The sequence below is a fragment of the Trichoderma reesei genome (genome assembly GCF_000167675.1).
Source record: "Trichoderma reesei QM6a unplaced genomic scaffold TRIREscaffold_1, whole genome shotgun sequence".
NCBI lineage: Eukaryota > Fungi > Ascomycota > Sordariomycetes > Hypocreales > Hypocreaceae > Trichoderma > Trichoderma reesei.
In genome coordinates, this window is record NW_006711148.1 from 3,230,084 (window position 1) to 3,248,799 (window position 18,716).

General features: G+C 52.9%; 5 protein-coding genes across 5 annotated transcripts; 2 read left to right on the forward strand and 3 right to left on the reverse strand.

Annotated features, from left to right (window-relative positions):
* Positions 1-2,566: 2,566 nt before the first annotated feature.
* On the reverse strand, positions 2,567-4,724 carry TRIREDRAFT_2125 (uncharacterized protein; the record flags this gene model as incomplete). Its single annotated transcript, XM_006960896.1, has 6 exons — positions 2,567-2,842; positions 3,066-3,668; positions 3,723-3,803; positions 3,882-4,185; positions 4,246-4,434; positions 4,711-4,724. The coding sequence occupies 6 exons, from the start codon at positions 4,722-4,724 to the stop codon at positions 2,567-2,569; spliced, it is 1,467 nt and encodes a 488-aa protein (XP_006960958.1).
* A 1,178-nt stretch (positions 4,725-5,902) lies between these two features.
* TRIREDRAFT_44492 (uncharacterized protein) lies at positions 5,903-7,488 on the forward strand. The gene is made up of 3 exons (XM_006961041.1): positions 5,903-6,381; positions 6,481-7,128; positions 7,189-7,488. Exons 1-3 carry the CDS (start codon positions 6,073-6,075, stop codon positions 7,294-7,296), a joined length of 1,065 nt encoding a protein of 354 aa, XP_006961103.1. The 5' UTR covers positions 5,903-6,072; the 3' UTR covers positions 7,297-7,488.
* Positions 7,489-8,557: 1,069 nt separating this feature from the next.
* Positions 8,558-11,798, reverse strand: TRIREDRAFT_74406 (uncharacterized protein; the record flags this gene model as incomplete). The annotated part of the gene is made up of 7 exons (XM_006961827.1): positions 8,558-9,291; positions 9,379-9,939; positions 9,990-10,184; positions 10,386-10,896; positions 10,955-11,332; positions 11,413-11,514; positions 11,712-11,798. The coding sequence occupies 7 exons, from the start codon at positions 11,796-11,798 to the stop codon at positions 8,558-8,560; spliced, it is 2,568 nt and encodes an 855-aa protein (XP_006961889.1).
* A 2,228-nt stretch (positions 11,799-14,026) lies between these two features.
* Positions 14,027-15,219, forward strand: TRIREDRAFT_74409 (uncharacterized protein; the record flags this gene model as incomplete). Its single annotated transcript, XM_006961380.1, has 3 exons — positions 14,027-14,283; positions 14,340-15,033; positions 15,094-15,219. The coding sequence occupies 3 exons, from the start codon at positions 14,027-14,029 to the stop codon at positions 15,217-15,219; spliced, it is 1,077 nt and encodes a 358-aa protein (XP_006961442.1).
* A 180-nt stretch (positions 15,220-15,399) lies between these two features.
* TRIREDRAFT_119924 (uncharacterized protein) lies at positions 15,400-16,205 on the reverse strand. Its single transcript, XM_006961828.1, has one exon. The coding sequence runs from the start codon at positions 16,158-16,160 to the stop codon at positions 15,492-15,494; it is 669 nt and encodes a 222-aa protein (XP_006961890.1). The 5' UTR covers positions 16,161-16,205; the 3' UTR covers positions 15,400-15,491.
* Positions 16,206-18,716: the final 2,511 nt, after the last annotated feature.

Genomic DNA, 18,716 nt, shown 5'->3' on the forward strand with positions numbered 1-18,716 from the left:
AACTTGACACGTCCCATCTCACAGCAATTCCCAGGTGTCACTCAAGCCTCTGTCTGCCGTTCTCCTCCCATTTACACCTGCAGGGCTTTTCCCCCGCACCAAAAAGGGCCACGAGACCATCGACGGCAGCTCGCCCACCACCCCTTTTTTCCAGGAAAAAATAAAAACGAGAGAGTCCAACACGTCCAATGAATTGCTGACTAGACTGTGAAGCGAGGTGCATGAGTAGGCCGGGGTTCTATTCTCATGTGGTGCGACATTTGGATGAAGAAGCTTGATTTTGTCGGTCTGTGCGTATGAGGAAGTGCTATGTTTTGATCGTGATTTGTTGGATGAAGGTAGTAGGTAGACAGGTAGGTAGGAAGCATTTCGCTAATGATGCTGCGCCGTTGCTCATGAGGTGGAAGCCAGGTATATCGCTGTTATGAATCAGCAAGTGTTTTGCTTTGCCTGTTTCATACAGTGATGAACTACTCTCTTTGTGTGTGTTTAACACTTACGAATGGCATCTTGACTAGCAACCAACAGTAACTTACAAGCGAGGCTTTATAAGGCAAGGCTGAGAGAACCAAAGACGAAGGGAACAGAAGCTCGTCTTCATGAGTCCGATACTGCATTTGAAAACGTTCATGTATCATTTCAACCCAGCCCTTTCGTAATCAATTCTCACAAAAAAAGATACCTCTTTCCGATCACTCTTCACTGGCCAAAGCTTCTCAGGCAGGGTTAGACGGACTGTATGTATCAACAGCTACAACAATGCAGCGAGATGCGGCATCAGTGAATAGTCAGTAGTAATAACGGCTCTTATCATTGGCACTTCAGATAATTGGAGAATGCGGCGTACGCACGAGAGGGTGGCCATTGTTCTGGTCCTTGTATTTACTGCTTGCTGGCAGCCCTTTCTCTTGTTTTGCTTGTTTGGACGAGAAATATTATTGTCTTGTTCGTTTTTTTGGCCTCTGCGGTCGTAGTCGCTCATGCTCTGTTGCTGAGGTCCCGTCTGTATCTTAGTACTTATGAATACCGAGAAGTATATCGCTATCCCGTCATTGATGGTGGCTCAACCTCTATATGATATACATATATATATATATATATACATGAGAAATTCTGCACATGGCCATTTCCAGCACCAGTAATTTATCATGGGCACGTAAAACTCAAAAGAGTTGGGGTAGCTAGAGCTAGATTCTTCGAGCAAGAGACATGTGCCGGTGGAAGTGAAGCTGGACGGTATTGAGGCGACAGAGGGAAACGAATCTGGGACAAGATGCTTCACCGTAGCCACGATATAATGGAAAACAAACAAACAAACAAATGGTGACATTCTTGCTAGGTCATCATCATCATCAGCACAGCGTCGAGCGAGTTCCATAGAAGGACGTCATCTCCCATCCAAAGGCCACAACAATCCTCCCTCCCCCAACAGGACAAGAACTAAGAAAAGAGCCCGGCCTGAACCTCCTACTCTCCTCCCCAAGCTCCGCACAGTTTTTGCTGTGTCTTGGTTGAATCCTTTGAAAACCCCCCCTCGGATGTCACATCCGTTTTCTTATCCACTCCATCTCGACTGCAACCCACAGCCGCAGTCGCCCGAAACAAGATAGCTTCACCTCCCTCCCCCTCTCCTTTGCTTCTTATCACATGCTCCTCTCCGGTTCCCCCCCAGATCCGTAGTGCCGGTTAAGGAACTACACAAGACGAGCTGAAAGTCCAGCCCGTCTGTAGCGTACATGGACACATCTGGTTGTGTTGGGTGGGAGAGGGGAGCTGCAGATACGATGTCTCTATTTTATATGCCTGAAGCGAGTGTTTTGACTAGGTAGGTAGTAGTGCTGCAGTCCATTGAAGACGAAGGAATGTGAGAGCTACTGATAACGACATACAAACTGCTCATGGCAAGGTGCCAGGGGTAACAGGGAACTGGAAGGTGATGAATATCTGTCAATACCAACCATCCCGTCGAGCTCACACTTGCTTAGCATTCTTGAACTAGCAGCAATGGACGATATCCTCCCAAGAATCCTCATGCCAACACACGACTTCACTTGACCGAAAACGAACCAAAAACATGCCTATATAGGCGCCCAACCCTTTCATATGCCTGGCTTCGTTAAGTCGACTCCATCTTGGAGAAGTTTTGAAAGTTTCGGGCAGCATTCAGTGAGAGTGGCTCCCATATCTCTCAGTCATCCAAGTCATGTGGCAGCGGCAGCCGAAAAAGTTCCCCCCTTTCCCACAGCAATGGTAGGCTCTTGGCTCATTTGCTTGGGGCAAACAGAGACATCTCAAATGATGTCTACCCAAAGGAGCGGGAGGGTCGGCCCGTTCGGGGAGCTTCCATTGGGCATGCCTTGCTTGCAGTCTCGGCTGCATCTATTCCCGTCACGTATCTGACATGGCCGCCCAATTGTTTACCAGAAGCATCATGTTACTGTTGTGCGCGACCCAGATGGCGAACAATGAAAGAATCCTGCCACAGCTTCAGCCTCCGCCAATCCCTTCCACTCATCAGCAAGCAACCAGGTTGTCAGCGCTGCGACTTCGTTGTCCATCGTCCTGTTCAAATCTCATCGTGAATTTTGTCCGCGACCAGGTCCTTGGAAGTATTGATCACCCTCTCCGTCGACCTCTCCAGCGGCTCAGCCGGGCTACCTATGCCGCCAGGAATTGGGCTCATCTGGCCGCTCTCGGGCCTGCTCATGGGTCGGCTTCCTGGCACCCTAATGTCGTCGGGAGAAGCAGACAGCATCTTAGGGTCCAAACCGGGGATGCGGATACGCCTGGCTTCGTTTTGGTAGGCCGCCGGAATGATTTCGATAATCTCATCACGGGGGAACTTGAGACTAGGGATATCCATGGTGGAGCAGTGCATCAGGTAGGCGAACAGCACGCGAAGAACAGACTCGTGGGCGATGATCAGCAAGTCACTCTGTTCTCGCTCCAATTCCAAGATAATGGGCTCGAGTCGGACAGCAAGGTCGTGATAGGACTGCACAGTAGAAGGTCGAGTTAGCCATCAGTCATTGCAACGAAAGCGACTCGGCGTATATGTCACTTACCTCAGCACGGGGATATCGATGGTGATAGGGATCGAGTGCATGCTTTTCAACCTCTTCAGGGTATATCTGCCTGATTACTCGCTCTGACATCTTCTCGCAGACGCCGGGGTTGATCTGGCTCATTTGAGAGCGCTGTCGAACCTTGTAGCCCTTTTCTTTGAGGTAGTCGGCTGTTTGAATCGTGCGAAGTCGAGTGGAGGTCCAAATGGAAAGCGGTCGCAGGGGTTCATCGGGCTTGCCCTTGGCAATTTGCTCCAGCCTCTCTTGTTCGCGATGTTTGAGCAGCGTCTCGGACATCATTTTGGCGTAATGTCTGCCCTCCTCCGAGAGTTCGGCATCTGCTTTATACGAGTCTTCCTCCGCTGTTGTGCCCGCACGGGCAAAGAAAGTGGTCCGGGACTTGATGTGGAGGTTTGTGAGATAGAAGACAATTCGGTGAGAGAGGTAGTTGAAGCTGAGATTGTTGTAAAAAAACTTTTGGCCGGCGTTGATCATCTTGATGTAGTTGAGTTCCGGTTCGTCCATGGTCTCAAAGACAGGGATTCTCATCTCTATCCTTTTCAAGTACATTTTCGCTGCTGTCTCGCGATCCATTCCGGCAAACTATAGTCACAATCAGGATGATGCAGGAGCGTTTTGAGCGCTTCGAGAACTTACATCGGGCGAGGAAATTTTGACATTGATGGCATTGTCATGCAAGATTTGCTCATTATCCACATACGATTCGATGAATAAGGTCTGTAGAACGGTCAGTTTCGAAAGGCACAAAGGGGAGGAGAGTTGGAAGGAGAATCTCAAGCAGCTATGGGCCCTTACCTGGACGTCGTGCTTTCCAAATTCCTTGGCAAGAGATCGTCTTCCACTCGCCGTCGGGTTTACCGCGTCATAGATGGCGACTTGGCCGTTTTCGTGGTTCAGCCAGGCGTAGATGTCTTCACGGCATTTCTTGAGTATCTTCTGGCGAAGGATGACAGATGAAGGGGATGCATCCGGGAAGAAGTAGTCGTCGGGGAGGGTGCCTTCAGGACCAATGGTTGCCCGCCGGTAGTCTCCCAAGTGGAAAATCCGAGTCTTGACACCGAGCCACTGAAGATAGCGTGCCATGGATACACAGATATGCCTGGCAATTGTCAGACTCCGGACAAGTTACAAGAAAATCCAGAATACTTTGATTACTTACGTCTTGCCTCGAGCCGGTGGCCCAACCATGACAATGGCGATGCGGCCAGAGTGAAACAGCCGCCCAGACATGGTACTGTAGAGCTGGGCCGGCGCCATGTCGTGATCTTCCGACACATCGTGGATGCTGTCGATGAAGGTTGAGCTCCTCCGGCGGTACCGGGGAGCGTTTGCCGCAATCTCAGCCGTTCTAGATTGCGAGTCGGTCAGTTTGCTTTCCATTTTGCGTTGAGATAAAATTGTGCGCAAGATGGGAGCGGACAGGCGGACAACGGGCTTCCAAGGTCGCATGTAGCGGACAAGCACGATGTGGTCAAGGCTGGATGGGTCAGGGGGGCAGGGGTTGAATAGGAGAAGTGAGTGGGCTAGGAGGCGTGAGATGCTTGAAGGGCTTTCACGATGGTGATGTCGCAGGTTCGGCTCTTCTTGCACATGCTAAGCAGAACGTATGAGACGTCTCACTCACAATAAGGTATCCATTTCGCCTCTTCGTATTAACTTCTCAAGGTGAGGCCAGTAGTCGGGTAAGATGCTCGGAGCCTGCGTAGGCTCTTTCGAGACTGGTATCTGTAGCTTCAGATATTCTGGCAGGCCAATATGTCTATAGTCCTGGAAGATCCGCGTGTATGAGGGTCGAGTATGATTAGCCTTGAGCAGGGCTGAATTTCCTGAAATGACGAATATTGATCAAAAGCTGAGAGAAATCTCAGACTGTTTATGCGGTGTGATGTGCGAGATGCTTTCCGACTGATTTCAGCCTCGCGCCCCGCTTCCGCTGAATGATGACACAGCAGGGATCCTCAGACAGACAAAGAGATGCTCGGCCGCTGAGAAAGATAGCCTGAGCCCTAGGTAGGACGATAGGTCCAGGCCGTATCTGTAAGAATGCAGGATCGCGATATCGATGAAGCCGCCCAGATGCCGCGGAAGAGGGTTGCAGCGGCGTTGCTGTGCTTGAGCGAGCCGCAGGGACGGATATGTTCGGTTGTAGGGTACGGAGTCTTAACAGGTAATACTAGGTAGGTAATGCTGGCTTGACGGATGCAAAATGAAGAGGCCGCTTCAATGCATGCAAGGGGGGCGCTACGGGCACTTACGGAGGTACCTGCAAGGACTTTGGAGGGCCGCGGTAACGTACGTCACTCGGCGGATGACATAACCAGATTCCCGATTGCCCCGCCATTCGCTTGCGAAGGTACCTATAGGTGAGGTACTTCTTTCATCATGACTGCCTCTTGATAGCATGGCCATTGACGCGGCATTGCTTATGCTAAATATCAAACCAAGATGCGCAATTATATAGCAGTTTCTAGAGAGATCATTTCCACACCTGCCATCACGCCAATCCCAACCTCAAAGGGGGGCTAGGAGGATGCTCACACAGGTACTGCGAAAGTACCTCAAGACGAGCAAGCCACGTGCTCCACAGCCACCGGGCCGGATTATTGCATCATCCGCTCCCGCAAGAGAAAAAAAAAGGGCCTGCAAGAGACCAAGCCAAGCCAGGCGGCGTCACAAACTGTGGCTCGTGCAGCTCCCGCAGGCTACCGACTGGCAAACTGGGTCGTCTCTGAAAATTATTCTCAACGCCTCTCCATCCCATCTCAGCCGCCTTCGGAGCTCTCGACCACTGCGGCAGCGCCAACACTCTTGCGACCGAGGCTTGCCTGAGGCTGAACAGCGATCATAGACTGCGATCCCCTTTGACCGCAGCCTTGCGACTTGCGAATCGACCTCCCGGATCCCTTCTCCTCCTGCACCAAACGTCCAGTCTCTTACTCCTCGTCGGCTCGGCTCTAAGAGCCGCCACACACAACACACCGGCATCATGGCCACTCCCGTCGACACATTGCGGTCTCTGCTCTTCTCCAACCCCGTCGCCGCGACAATAGGAGATGCCGTCAACTACTTCTCCGAGCGGAGGGCAAAGCTGGGCCTGTCCAACCCCGGCACAATAGAGAACCTGTCCAAGGAAGTCCAGCGCGATGTCTTCCTCAACAACTACATGTTCACTGGCATCCGCGCCGACCTCACAAAGATCTTCAGCATGGCGCCGCTGTTCCAGGTCTCCCACCAGTTTGCAATGGGCGAACGCATCAACCCGTACACCTTTGCCGCCATGTACGGCACCGGCAAGGTAAGCAGCCCCAGCGCATAGCATTGCATTTGCACTCGCAGCCAGCGGCAAGCCACGGCAAAATCGGGGATGGTATCCTAACCGCGAGCGCGACACTAGGTCTTCTGCCAAGGCAACGTCGACAATGAAGGCTCCCTCTCCGGACGCTTCAACTACCGATGGACCGACAAGCTCGTCTCCAAGTCCCAGCTCTCCATCTCCCCCGGCGGCCAAGACATGGCCCAGTTCGAGCACGAGTATACCGGCGATGACTTCAGTGCGTCTCTCAAGATGCTCAACCCCTCTTTCCTCGAAGGCGGCGTGACCGGCATCTACATCGGAAGCTACCTGCAGTCCATCACTCCCAAGCTCGCTCTCGGTCTGGAAACCCTCTGGCAGCGCCCTGCTCTGACCCAGGGTCCCGAATGTGCCGTCTCCTACTGTGCTCGCTACAAGACATCCGACTGGGTCGCCACCGCTCAATTGCAGGCCGCTATGGGCACTGTCAATGCCTCGTACTGGCGCAAGCTGTCCGACAAGGTCCAGGCTGGTGTTGATCTGAGCCTCGGTCTTGTTCCCTCTCCCGGCGGCCTGATGGGCGGTGGTCTGCAGAAGGAGGGCGTCACCACCATTGGCGCCAAGTACGATTTCCGCATGTCTACTTTCCGAGCCCAGGTCGACTCCAAGGGCAAGCTGAGCTGCCTCCTGGAGAAGCGCGTGGCCCCTCCCGTCATGATGACCTTTGCTGCCGATATCGACCACTTTACGGTATGTGAATCCTGACGCTGCAGATATCAACTCGAAAAGAGGCTTACATCTTGTGATTAGCAACAAGCCAAGCTCGGCCTCGGTGTCTCCATTGAGGCTGCTCCCGAGGAGCTTCAGGATCAGCAGGAAGCTCTCGGCAGCCAGACTCCCCCCAACATCCCCTTCTAAACACACAACGACTGGAGAAGCCCACCGCAGCGCAGATTCCCCAACGACGACTTGGTTGAAGTACAACTAATGTAGTAGGACCGCTGGCCACTATAGGGCGGGTTGAATTATCTCGCCGTCTCAAACACGACTTGTCTGATTAGCACGAGGAAAAAGAACACCGCTCTTACCTGATGACGATATCGTTTCCTGATTTCTCCGTATGTGGGAGAATCGGAAGCAATGAAAGAATAAAAAAAATGAAAAAGATCAAAGAAAAGGATTTATGGACAAGTTCCCTTCCCTTTTCAATGGACTGTGAAGCCCTAGGGGATTATCCCAGACGGGGGATAAAGGGGCAAACGACCGGTGGCTCTCTCTCTCAAGTCTTTGGAGGGAATGGAAATACTCTTGTGTCCTGAATGCAACTTTTGCATTCTTCGCATATGCATTTCCACTCTCCTTGTGTATATTAAAATATTTGTCCGGAGAATCGCGCGATGGGGATGCATCCTGTGGCCTGGTGGCCCTTTCGTCAAATTTTGGATTGGAGAGGGAAGGGTGGTTGTGCCGCCGAATGGAAACCGAAAACAAAAAAACGCAAACAAAAAAAGGGAGGGAGAGGAAAGGGATGGAAAAGGACTGGAGTTCAAAGTATAGCAATGTCTTTGCTACTTGAGGTTTCTTTTCAACAACCCGGGCTTGTACAAGAGAGATAGAGAAATAACGAAAGCTTGAATGGTAATGTGATTTTTAACGAAAGCTTCTACGGTGTCTTTTCACGAAAAAAAAATCCCCTAACACGCATATTGATGATTGAAGAAGAAGAGTGCATTCGCATGCCAAAAAAAACGAGCCATTACTTTGAATTTGTATTATCAGGAACTGACTGATTGCAACCCACCCGCTTTGAAGCCACACTGCATTATTCGCTCAGCAGCAAAGCTTCCCGCCCCATGAACGCCGTGGTATCTCTCTATGTATACAGACTCTGACTTGCCATGTTGTCTTTCTGTCTCTTTTTCTTCCTCTGGTTGATCTTGCCCCAGCAACGACGACTTGAAGACTTCAAACTTGAACAATGCTGTGGTATCTCTCTCGCCACATTATGCGCTCTCTCTGATCCTTTGCCCACTTGACGACGCCTCCAGCAAGCAGTATTATAGATGCCGGCTTCTGTAAATGCATGTATCCAAATCAGGGGAAGGCACTTGCGATCCCGTTGTACGTTTCGAACTCATGGTTGTAAACAGTCCATGCCTTTGCAACCTTGAAGACCGCATCACATTACCACGCACTCCCGCTCCGGTTGATCCCCCGACTTCTGCTTTTCGTTCTTCTCCTTGGACTTTTTCCTTTTGTGCTTGTGCTTTTCACTTTTGTCGACCTTGTCGGTCTTTTCGTGCTTTTCCGGCTTGTCCGATCTGTCATGTGTCTCGTTGCCTGAGGGTGGTAGCTGCTTTTCGAGCGACGTAGGGGATCCGGGCTGTGGGCTGCGCTGTCCCGCTGAGTTCGCCGATGAAATATTGAGAGCTGGTGGTTCCGGCAGCGGCTCTTTGCTCGTCTTGATCAGTCCGCCAAAGCGACTCAAGTTGAGACTCATACGACCCTCGCCCGATTGACTAGCCGGGCGACTCTGTTTCCCCAAGTTGAAGCGCGATGCCGCACGCGAGAGTCGCGAGGATGGTGGCTCATCGACCGGTGCCATGGCAGGCGACTGGGTGTCAGGAGTTATAGCCGGCGATTGAGCAGCGGAGTCGGTCAGGGCGTAGCTCTGGCGTCGCGACATGGCCGTCTCTCCGTATGATGAGCCTCCGAAGTTCATGCTGATACCCTCCAGCCACTTGCGGGACGGGCGCTCGACTTCTGCGGACAATCGGATGCTAGGCGGCTTACTTTGGCCAAGACGACCAGTTGAAGCTGACGGTGGGTGTTCGTGGTGTGTCACCAGCGCTTGAGTAGAGGCCGAGGCCTTGTGTTCATAATGAGTTGCAAGAGCCGGGGTAGAAGCCGTGGCTTCATGATCAGGGCGCGTTACCAGCCCTTGGGTAGAGCTCGTAGGCGTGTCATCGGTAAGTGCGGAGCGCATCCTCTCGAGGCTACTTCTTGACTCGTCATAGGACGGCGGACCGCCCGCCGTGCTGTCTGTAGAAGGACCTGGAGGATCGACCATGGGAACGATCTGATAGAACAGTAGGTACGGCATCTCGACCTTAAGGGACTCCTTTATATCCTCGACGAACGTGACCCGATTGCCGATCTCGAGGTCGTCAAACTTGACCCATTGCGCTTCCTCGTAATCTGGAGGCGGGTCGATGGCATGCTTTCTGTTATCCGTCAGAAGCTTCGGGGCAACCCTGGCAAAGGCAATGTAGTGACCGCTTTGCAGAGAATCGCCTCTGTGGCAGATGACGGATTGCAGAACAAGCTTGTACTCTGTCGCTAGCCCGTTTGTCTCCTCCTCTATGTGCGGCCCGTCGGCAAGCATGAAATGAGGGAGTCGCATGCTCTCCGGAATGTCAATGTACGTGTTGTGACGCTGGGGTCGGCCAGACTCGGTCATGGCATATCGCTTTAGACAAATGCCTACGACGGGGCGCTGGTCGAAGTTCATTGCAACCTCGACGTTACTCTGCGGCTCGGTGCTCTTGACTGCGTGCCAGGCTGTGTACGATGTTAGCAAAGAGAAAGCGACTAGATTGTTTGGTACGTACGGATCAGGCGGAAGAACTGCCATGCGGGTATAGTCACTGCCCTGACGACAGTAGATCCCTTTAGACTGGTCCTTTTTCGCAGTGCAATGTTCTCAGAACTGGTCGGGCGGCCCTGATCGTCAAGCAGTACTCGCTGGATGACACTGGCTGACCTGTTCCTGAGCGGGTTGGAGGAAGAGGCTGTTGACTGATCGCCTGATGCGTTGGATTGCGAAACGTCTCCGAGGGGGCTGCTTTGACTCGTCCCGTTGACCTGCTGTGATGCCGGAGCACTCACGTCATGGGCTTGCTCCGCGGCTCCTTCGTCAAAATATTCCTTCTTGCTCTTTGCTGCCTTGGCCTTTTCTTCTACAGCCAATGCCGGAAACGCCTCTTCGTCACCCGTCGCCTGTTCACCAACCTCGGCCTCTTCTTCTCGATCCTGATCCTCGTCTTTCTCCACCAAGGTATTTGCCACGGGCTTCGCCGGCGACATCTCGAGCGGAGATGAAGTCACGGCTGCAGGGGTAGAGCTTGTTTCCCCATCTCTCACCAGCTGGATCTGGACCGGGATCAATAATTTAGGTGACAAGCTTGGGTTGGTGGCGTCTGGGTCTGCCTTCTTTGCCTCCTCGCTGTCTCTAAGCACGTCGACTTGGGTATTGAAATACTCCTCTAGACAGTCTTCCAGCTTCACGCCGTTGCCGTCAGGATCCGAGGGCACGGCCAAATTCAACAGTCGTTCGTAAACAATTTTGTGGTCGTCTTTATCTTGTTTGCCTTGGTGGTACAGGTCGACTTGTAGTGAGAGCAGAGGCAATTCTAACTTTTCGGTGAGGAAAGCAAAGGCTTCCGAGGTATCTTGCTGTTCCAAAAGACGAGCATCGGACCAGCCACATTCGGCCATTGTATCTTGAATGACCTTTGTCTAGGCAGACATGTTAGTATGCATTGCGACTCTTGAGACCCTGTACCATCCCACTTACCAGATCTGTGTGTATCAGCTTGCCCGATCGTAGCATGTTGACCCAGATGCGCAGTAGTGTGACCAGCTTATTCCTGGGATCGTCTACGGGGAAGTCATTCTTGAGCATACACTCGAAAGCATCTAGCTTGGAGAACATGGCAAAGAGAAGGGCATCGATGTAACAGGTGACGGCGCTGCGGTTTTCGGCACCAACCATATGGACGCTCGGATCATAGGGGATAATGACACCAGAGGAAGCCTTCTGCTCGATGTCGATGAATTGGACAGTGCGCTCTGGGTCTCCATTTGCGAATTTGGTCGCCAAGATATCTCGAATATGTTCGACAGTGACGTCCGTAATGCCCAACCGATCCAGGCTCCGTTGAATGTCCTCCACCTGCCGATTGTCAACATTCTGTTTGAAGCCCTTGAAAGCGACTGTTTGCCGAGGCGGCGGGGATGATGGCGCCAACCTACCTTGGAGGCTTCTCTCGCAGCTTCCAGCTCGTTCAGGTGAGTCTGTCTCGCATGATCGGGTTTGAAGATGGCGCGGAACGCCTCAGCTGAGAGGGGACGGGCCTGCCATTGATGTTTAACATTGTGAAACCAAGGAGTGTCGGCCTTGGGAGCAGGAGGTTTGGGTGGTTTGGGCGTTTTCAAGTAATCGATTGCAAGCTCGATGATGGACATTGCTCAACAACGAAGGGGTCTGTATGGGAGGCCTTGTGCGCATTGGGGGCATGAGTAGATAGATGGGTTGGTAGGAGTAGAATTACCTTGTTTGCGGGAGGAGCAGACTTGCTACGGTGGTGCTCGCCGCTCTTATCCCGTAGGCTAAGGAACTTCCTGGGGAATTCCTTCATGGCTGTCCGCTTTTCCAGGAGATTCAGCCCGATGACGAGAAGGAGTCTAGAGTGGTGGGAATCAAACTCTCGCGGCGCCGAGAGAGAGATGAGGCGGGTGGTACGCCCCCATTATAGGGCGAGACAAGTCTCGGCGAGGCGCTTGCGGGGTTGGCCGTGTGGTGACGATGTTTCTTCGAGCTGCGAATGGCTTCCTGCCCTGAAAAGTAACCCTCCGCCTTCTTTCTGTGTTGGGCGCGACAGCTGCTTCGAGGGTATCGACTGATCGGTCGGGTTCGCGCCGTTTCGTCCAGCTCCTGGCGAGATGCTGGGTCGCAGGGGTGTAGGGCTAATGGGACGGCTTCAGCGAATGGAACAATCTTAAGGTTGAGAGGCTTTTCGAGAAGCGGACGGATCTTCCCAGACGGGAGAGGGGAGGACAAAGGTGGTTGCGTTGCGCAGTTACATTGACGTACTTCAGGCTGGTGCTTGTAAGGTTAAGGTAAGGTTCTCGAGGCGGGTGTAGTTGCAGGTGCACATCAGCCTCAGATAAGGCCTGGCGGAAGCGAGTGCTAAATTGAAAGTTAGTGGTTCGCGTTGGCTGATGTTACAGTGGCGGGGGCGGGACACTGGGTGGACCCCAGGCGAGCCAGGGACGCTGGTAGTGGGCTGTAGGGGACCTCCAACGGCGCTACAGCGGTGCGATACTGCACTGAGGTGGCACCCTGCAGCAGCCCGCGGTCCCTCGCGGTGGTAATACTGCGAGATTTATACTGTCCAGTACCTACAGTACCTAGGTACCTTTAAGGCAAGGCAGATCCCTCGACGATGCATGATCTGTAGGTAGGTACTACATAGGTGCAGTCATCACCGACGGATCACTCCTTGGATCGCAGCTGAACGGATCCGCAGTTGATCTCTTCCGTCTCTCCATAATGTCATGCGTCAATACCGCCAATCATCCGGTGCTCAGACGCCATGTCGACGAGCAAGCAGAAAACATCCGAACGCCGTCAATGTGGCTGCCTTGATCAACGCCAAAAATGACTTGGCGGCGAGCCTGTGCGGCGCCAAAGCGGCCCTTTGCCAATCCGGTGTTCTCGTGCCTTGTCAAAACTGACTTTTGCCGAGAGACTTGTGCCTCGCCTACAGATGCCTACGTAATTCTCCCACGAATGCAAGGCAGGCAACTTGGGTCCCTCCCAAGAGCCTACGCAAGTGTAGTGGTAGCACGAGTACGGGCAAAGTACAGGCACCTACTACGCGGCCTTATGTTCCGTTCAGCCATGTCCACATAGAAGTCATGTTACCCGCCAGAAGGCTCAGTGGTCATTCTAGCTGTGAGTGAAGCGGCGGGTACTACCTAGTAGAGGTCATGGCGTACGAAGAGACATCACAGGAGGACAAAGTACCTACCAGCACTAGCCAAGGAGAGGCCTTGAAAGGTCTGGCTGGTAGAGAGTAAGGTTATTTTTATTCCAGTCACGAGCCACACCCACCGGAACCTTGTGAGCTTGGGCGTTGAGTGGCTTATTGCATCGTAGAAACTTCCAGCTGTTGTTCCCAACTCAGCGAAAGATCGAGACATGTGTCAGACTACAATGGTGAAATCAAGGACACAGGTGGGTAGACCTTGGAATAGTGGTTGAATTGCACAAAGGACGACTGATCGTACAATGTCCAACATCGTGCCGAAGATCAATATCATCATGCACAAACCAAATGTCCAAGGAGCACCTGGACCAGCAGGCGCAGAATGTCAGCAGTTTTCAACTGTAATGGCGTGACATGTTGAATCCATCTCTTCGTCAAAAACAGGAAATGTTATTGCGCAGTAGGCGGCTGAAGAGGCTAGTTTCAGGAGCTATTGATGATAATTTGCTGCTCACATGGGCTCATACGGAGCGCATGCTATTACGGACTGGATTTCATACTTCGATGCGGACCTTGGCGGTATTAGCTTACACAACAGCATAGCAGGGATCACCAATTTTCTGGCGATGAGGCGGGAGTGATGGGCATAGAGTTTGATGCTGACGAACCAATATATGGCACCGCCACACCTATGCCGATGCCTTACAGACAGCCATCATGTGGCGCAGCCTCTGTCGGGCTAGTCTGTGGCTAGTGCACCGGCAGCTAGCGATTGGAAAAATCCCATTGCCTCGAGATAGCAGATGGTGGGTGGGTAGTAAAGAGAGAAACTTCAACCTTGGACGAAGCATTGCGGCCTCTGCTCAAGCCCGAAGATGGCCGTCTCCCGAGAAGGTGCTCGCCTAGCACGAGCCTTGAGGCAAAGGCTTTCAGCGCAACAATCTGCTCCGCTATGCGCCAGAGGATTTGCCTCTACCAGGCCGGCGCACAATGCCACTGTAAAAGACGATGGCATTGCCGACATCGAATCGACGTCCGCGTTCACGGCGCCGCAGCCCGACCAGAACATTGTCAAAGCTTTCGAGGAGGCGCGCAGCCGGGACCATAAAGAGCGAAGGCTGCCTGGCAACCGGTATGTGCTGCCGCTGGAGGCTCGGAGACGAGAGGCATCGCTGACACGAACCCCAGATACCAATACCACCCTCCCAAGTATAATCGAGGCCCTCTGCATCCTATCCAGGCGCCGCCCTCATCCGACCCGACGGCTCGCGACTTCGTTCCTGGGCCATTTAGCTTTCCCCGGTTGAAGCACACGTACGACAGCACCATTGCGCCAGACCTCATGACCCTCACATACAAACACATCCCTCCCGGAACTACACCACCCGAATCACAGAAGGGACTGCTGCGCCAATGGGACGGGTCCTCACCATACCACAAGAACCGACCTAGCAGAGGACCCAGAGGCGGAGGCTCCTCGAGACTTGGGATAATAGAGCGGGACATTACTTGGAACAACATCCCCGAGATTGAGGCCGTCACTATCAACTCATACGCTCCTCTCGCGGCCGACAACAAGGAGTATCTCCACGTCGCCCGAGCCGTCGTCCAAGCCATCAGCGGCCAGTTCCCCGAGGTGACGACCGTGAAGCACAACGTCATCCACTGGGGTGTCCGCAAGGGATCCAAGGCCGGTGCCAAGACGACTTTGCGCGGCGGTGCGGCTTACGACTTTGTTGATAAGCTGGTGACGTTGGTCCTGCCCAAGATCAAGGACTGGCCGGGCATCAAGGCCACCAGCGGCGACAGCGCCGGCAACATTGCGTTTGGCATGCAGCCCGCCTGGATGGCTTATTTTCCCGAGATTGAGTTCAACTACGATGTGAGTATAGTACAGACGAAATAGCACCGTTGTGAGCGTACGCTAACCCCTTGGCAATAGATGTATCCTCCTAAGCTGATGCCTGGTTGCGACATCTTCATCCACACCTCTGCGACATCGGATAGACAAGGCAGGCTGCTCATGGAAGCACTGGGATTCCCATTCTACGGCAAGGTCACGCACTGATGAACAGGGCGTTGGTGTCATACCCTGTGGGAGGGGCCCCGGAGGAAGACTAAAAAAAGAAAAAGAAAAATAAAGTGTACAACATGTGTATTGCGTATCGTAAAAATAAGAACGACCATGACTGTAAGATACTATGTATGGTATAGCATGATAAATCCACATGGTCTACATGGCGAGACCGTATCCGTTGAAATCATTCAAGCCTGCCAAACGCCGAAACTCCACACAATATCCCTTTTCCACATCTATTCTGTCGTATAGATCGTTATGCTCTATGATGACGTTGCAGGAGCGGTATTCTTGACGTTTTCTCTGAGACCGTGGATAACGGTGTCAACAGCATCCATATCGGCAGCGTCGACTTTGGACGCAGCAGCAAATCCCCGCTTGTTCAGCTCATCCGTGCAGGCATCCATGGAAGGCTGGTAATTCCTGACGGCTGAGCTCAGCGCATAAATCGCCTTGCGCCGGACATCTTCGGGCTCTTCTTTCTTGAGCGCCATCTCGACCAGCGAGGGCAGCCCGCCCATGGCCAGCAGGCGCTCCTGCGTGCGGGCGTTGTTCTGGACGGCCGTGCCGACGCACCAGGCGGCCATCTTGCGCATCTCGCTCTCCTCGTGGCGCAGCTGGTCGAGCAGCGGGGTCCAGAGGTCGAGGTTGGCAATGTTGTTGGCGTTGTCGAGGTTCTCGATGAGCTGCTCGAAGTTGTCAAAGGCGATGAGCTTGTTCTCCAGGCTGACCTCGGGGTCGTTGATGATCTCCATGGCGGCCTTCATCAGCTCGGCGTCGGAGGGGCCGCCCATGAGGGCCTCCATAATCTCCGGGGTCAGGTTGGTCGTGGGTGGCGGCCGGGATCCGTTGGAGGGCTGGTTTACAGGCGAGTCGGCCTCCATGTGTTCGATGCTCCATCGCAGGAGGTCGTTGAGTCGTTTGTCACCCATGATGGTTGTGTGATTTGATTGTAGATCTTTGCGATTTACTGAAGCGAGAGTGTTTGTGAGTAGTCTTCGTAGTGAGGATGTTGATGAAGATGAACGGACAGACAGACAGCTGCTGTCTCTATTTTGTTCTGTTTGATATAAAGCTCTTCAATAATCCTCAGGTTTTTTGCTTATGGTGATGCAGTTTCTGGAAACTTCAAGAAGGCCCTAGGCCGTAAGAGGAGTAGCGGGGAAGTGATGCCGGCAAGGTCCAGTTGCTTTTTGCAGCCTTAGCCTTACAAGGAGCCTGGCTTGCCTGGCCAGGGCAAAAGCCAGAGCTTGTTTATCAGCTTCACCAGGTAATTAAACTTTTGCAAGGGGAATCTCCGGAGATTGAGCATGGGAAATGACTTGAAATTGTTCTTCCAAGCATCGGGGGCTTCTTTTTTGGATTCCAGAAGTGAGGCCGATACTCCATAACACAGCTGGCCTCTATCCCTACCTTACTGAGGCTCCAGAAGCTACCCCACTTGTTCATCTCGCAGCTCAAAAGTACCTGTTGTGCTCTTTGTTCCTTTATTCTCTTTTCCTTACTCGAACCATCCTGATACATCAGACTGGAGCTGTTCCTGTCACGAAACTACGATAGCTTCCTCAGTTTCATCACCGCAAGATTTTCTGAAAACGTCATGGGATGATCGATTCCATTTGTGTGCTTTACGCACTGAATGGAGTGACAGTATGAGCTCCTCAACGCTGCCGATTCTATGGAATTTGACAAGTGACGTAGTGCCAACCCTTGTTTCGGCTGACATCAGGGGGGCTCTATTTGTATGACCATCAACCTGTTACACACAGCAGGCAGAAGAATAGAAAGCGAGAGTCTACGCTCCAAACGTTGTAATCTCACGGATTGCCAGGCTGAATGTATCACTGCGTATCTTCACTTGATTACACGCATCAACACGAGATATTACGGCTTACATTGTGAACCACGCAATGCAGCGGCCGAGACAGTCTCAGCGACGCCTCAGCCTTTCTCGCCTAGCATTGTCTCCATGTTCATTCAAACCAGTCGTATGCAGACTTCCACGCCATGCAGCTCTGGATCTTGAGCCAGCCCTCGATCTAAGCAGACAGTTGCATGCCTTCGTGAAGCTAACGGCAGTCATGGCCGTCGCTGTCTGATGGGTACCCTACAAGGCGTCAAGCCACACAGCAACGACTTATCTACAGATATTGCTCACGTGACCCTCGGAAGGAAGATACGAGGCTCGTCGTCCTCGCCAGAAGGTGCCGGATCGCTTAGGGCGGCACTGGCGCTAGCCGAGTCGGGCGCGGCCTGAGGTTGTCGTGTCCCCCCTCCTCCGCTTCCTGCACAGCGACGTGTTGGCGTGGCCAAAAATCGAGCTTGGCTGGGGAAATTTGATGGATGAAAAAGGGGGCTAAAGGACCGTCACCAGAGCCTACTCTGGCGGGTTGCTGCTTACGAGCACCGACTGTGCGCGCCGGCACGTCTGGGTCAATTACGCTGCGTAGTCGAGCGGTTCGAATCTGGGGCATTTAGAATGCGAGATGCCTAAAGCAAGGTTCAAATGCTGCTGCCTCTCGAGGTTGCAACTTCATGCCCGTGAACGGAGAGATCGAGATATATTGAAATAATCTCTCTGCCTAACGCAAGATGAAGCAAAGCTGGTGTTGTCTCACAACGACACCCTGTTAGCAGTACCCCATAATGTGTTGAGCACGGGGTACGCGTGAAATTGAGAGCCTTCAGGAGAGGCTCGGAGAGCATCATAGAGCCCCTCGGCATGCTACCAACAGGGAGATTTCATATGTTGCCTCCTGGCAGCAAACACAACGGCCGGCAATCATCAGCTGCGTAACGGGGAGAAGTCCACAGTATCTCTACATGTACATACATACGCAGCACGTAGGTAGACTACCAGCCACATATCTTTGGACCCCCTTTTCTCCGGCTGTCATCAACCACAGCAGAAGGGGGTTCCGTCAACTCGGGAGAGCCTCACAAAAGTGCCCCTCTCAGGCCATCAATTCTCATTCATTCCTGGCCCGTCATACTCTGCAATATTATACCAAGGCAGCCAGGCAGTTACATGCGTCCTGAGGTAACCTTGTCTCACACAAGTCCGTACATTGGTAGACTTCGAAACGAGGCATCAAAACTTGGCCCTCCGAGCCTCAGCCTTGGTGGCGTGCGTATTACGCATTGGGACGCGTACGAAGCAACCCAGCGAGATCTGGAGACAGGAGTAAGAAAGGAATCTTATCTTGCTGCCTCGACTAGCCCGACTCAGTGTCATCAGTGCGCACACAACGTCAGTCCTGCTGGCCACGAGCAATCAGGCGGCCTTTATCCTCTCCAGCCCAGAAGCTGCTTCCGCTTCCAATAAGCACCAAACTGGCGGTGGATGGGCTTATGTACAGGCAATGGAGAAGGTTGCAGCTCCCGACCACAGCTGGGGGCTTGGTGACGATGGCGTTGATCTGGCGGTGCAGCCCCTCCCCCTCCCCACTGGCCGATTCCTTGATACCTTACTGTAGCGACCTAAGGAG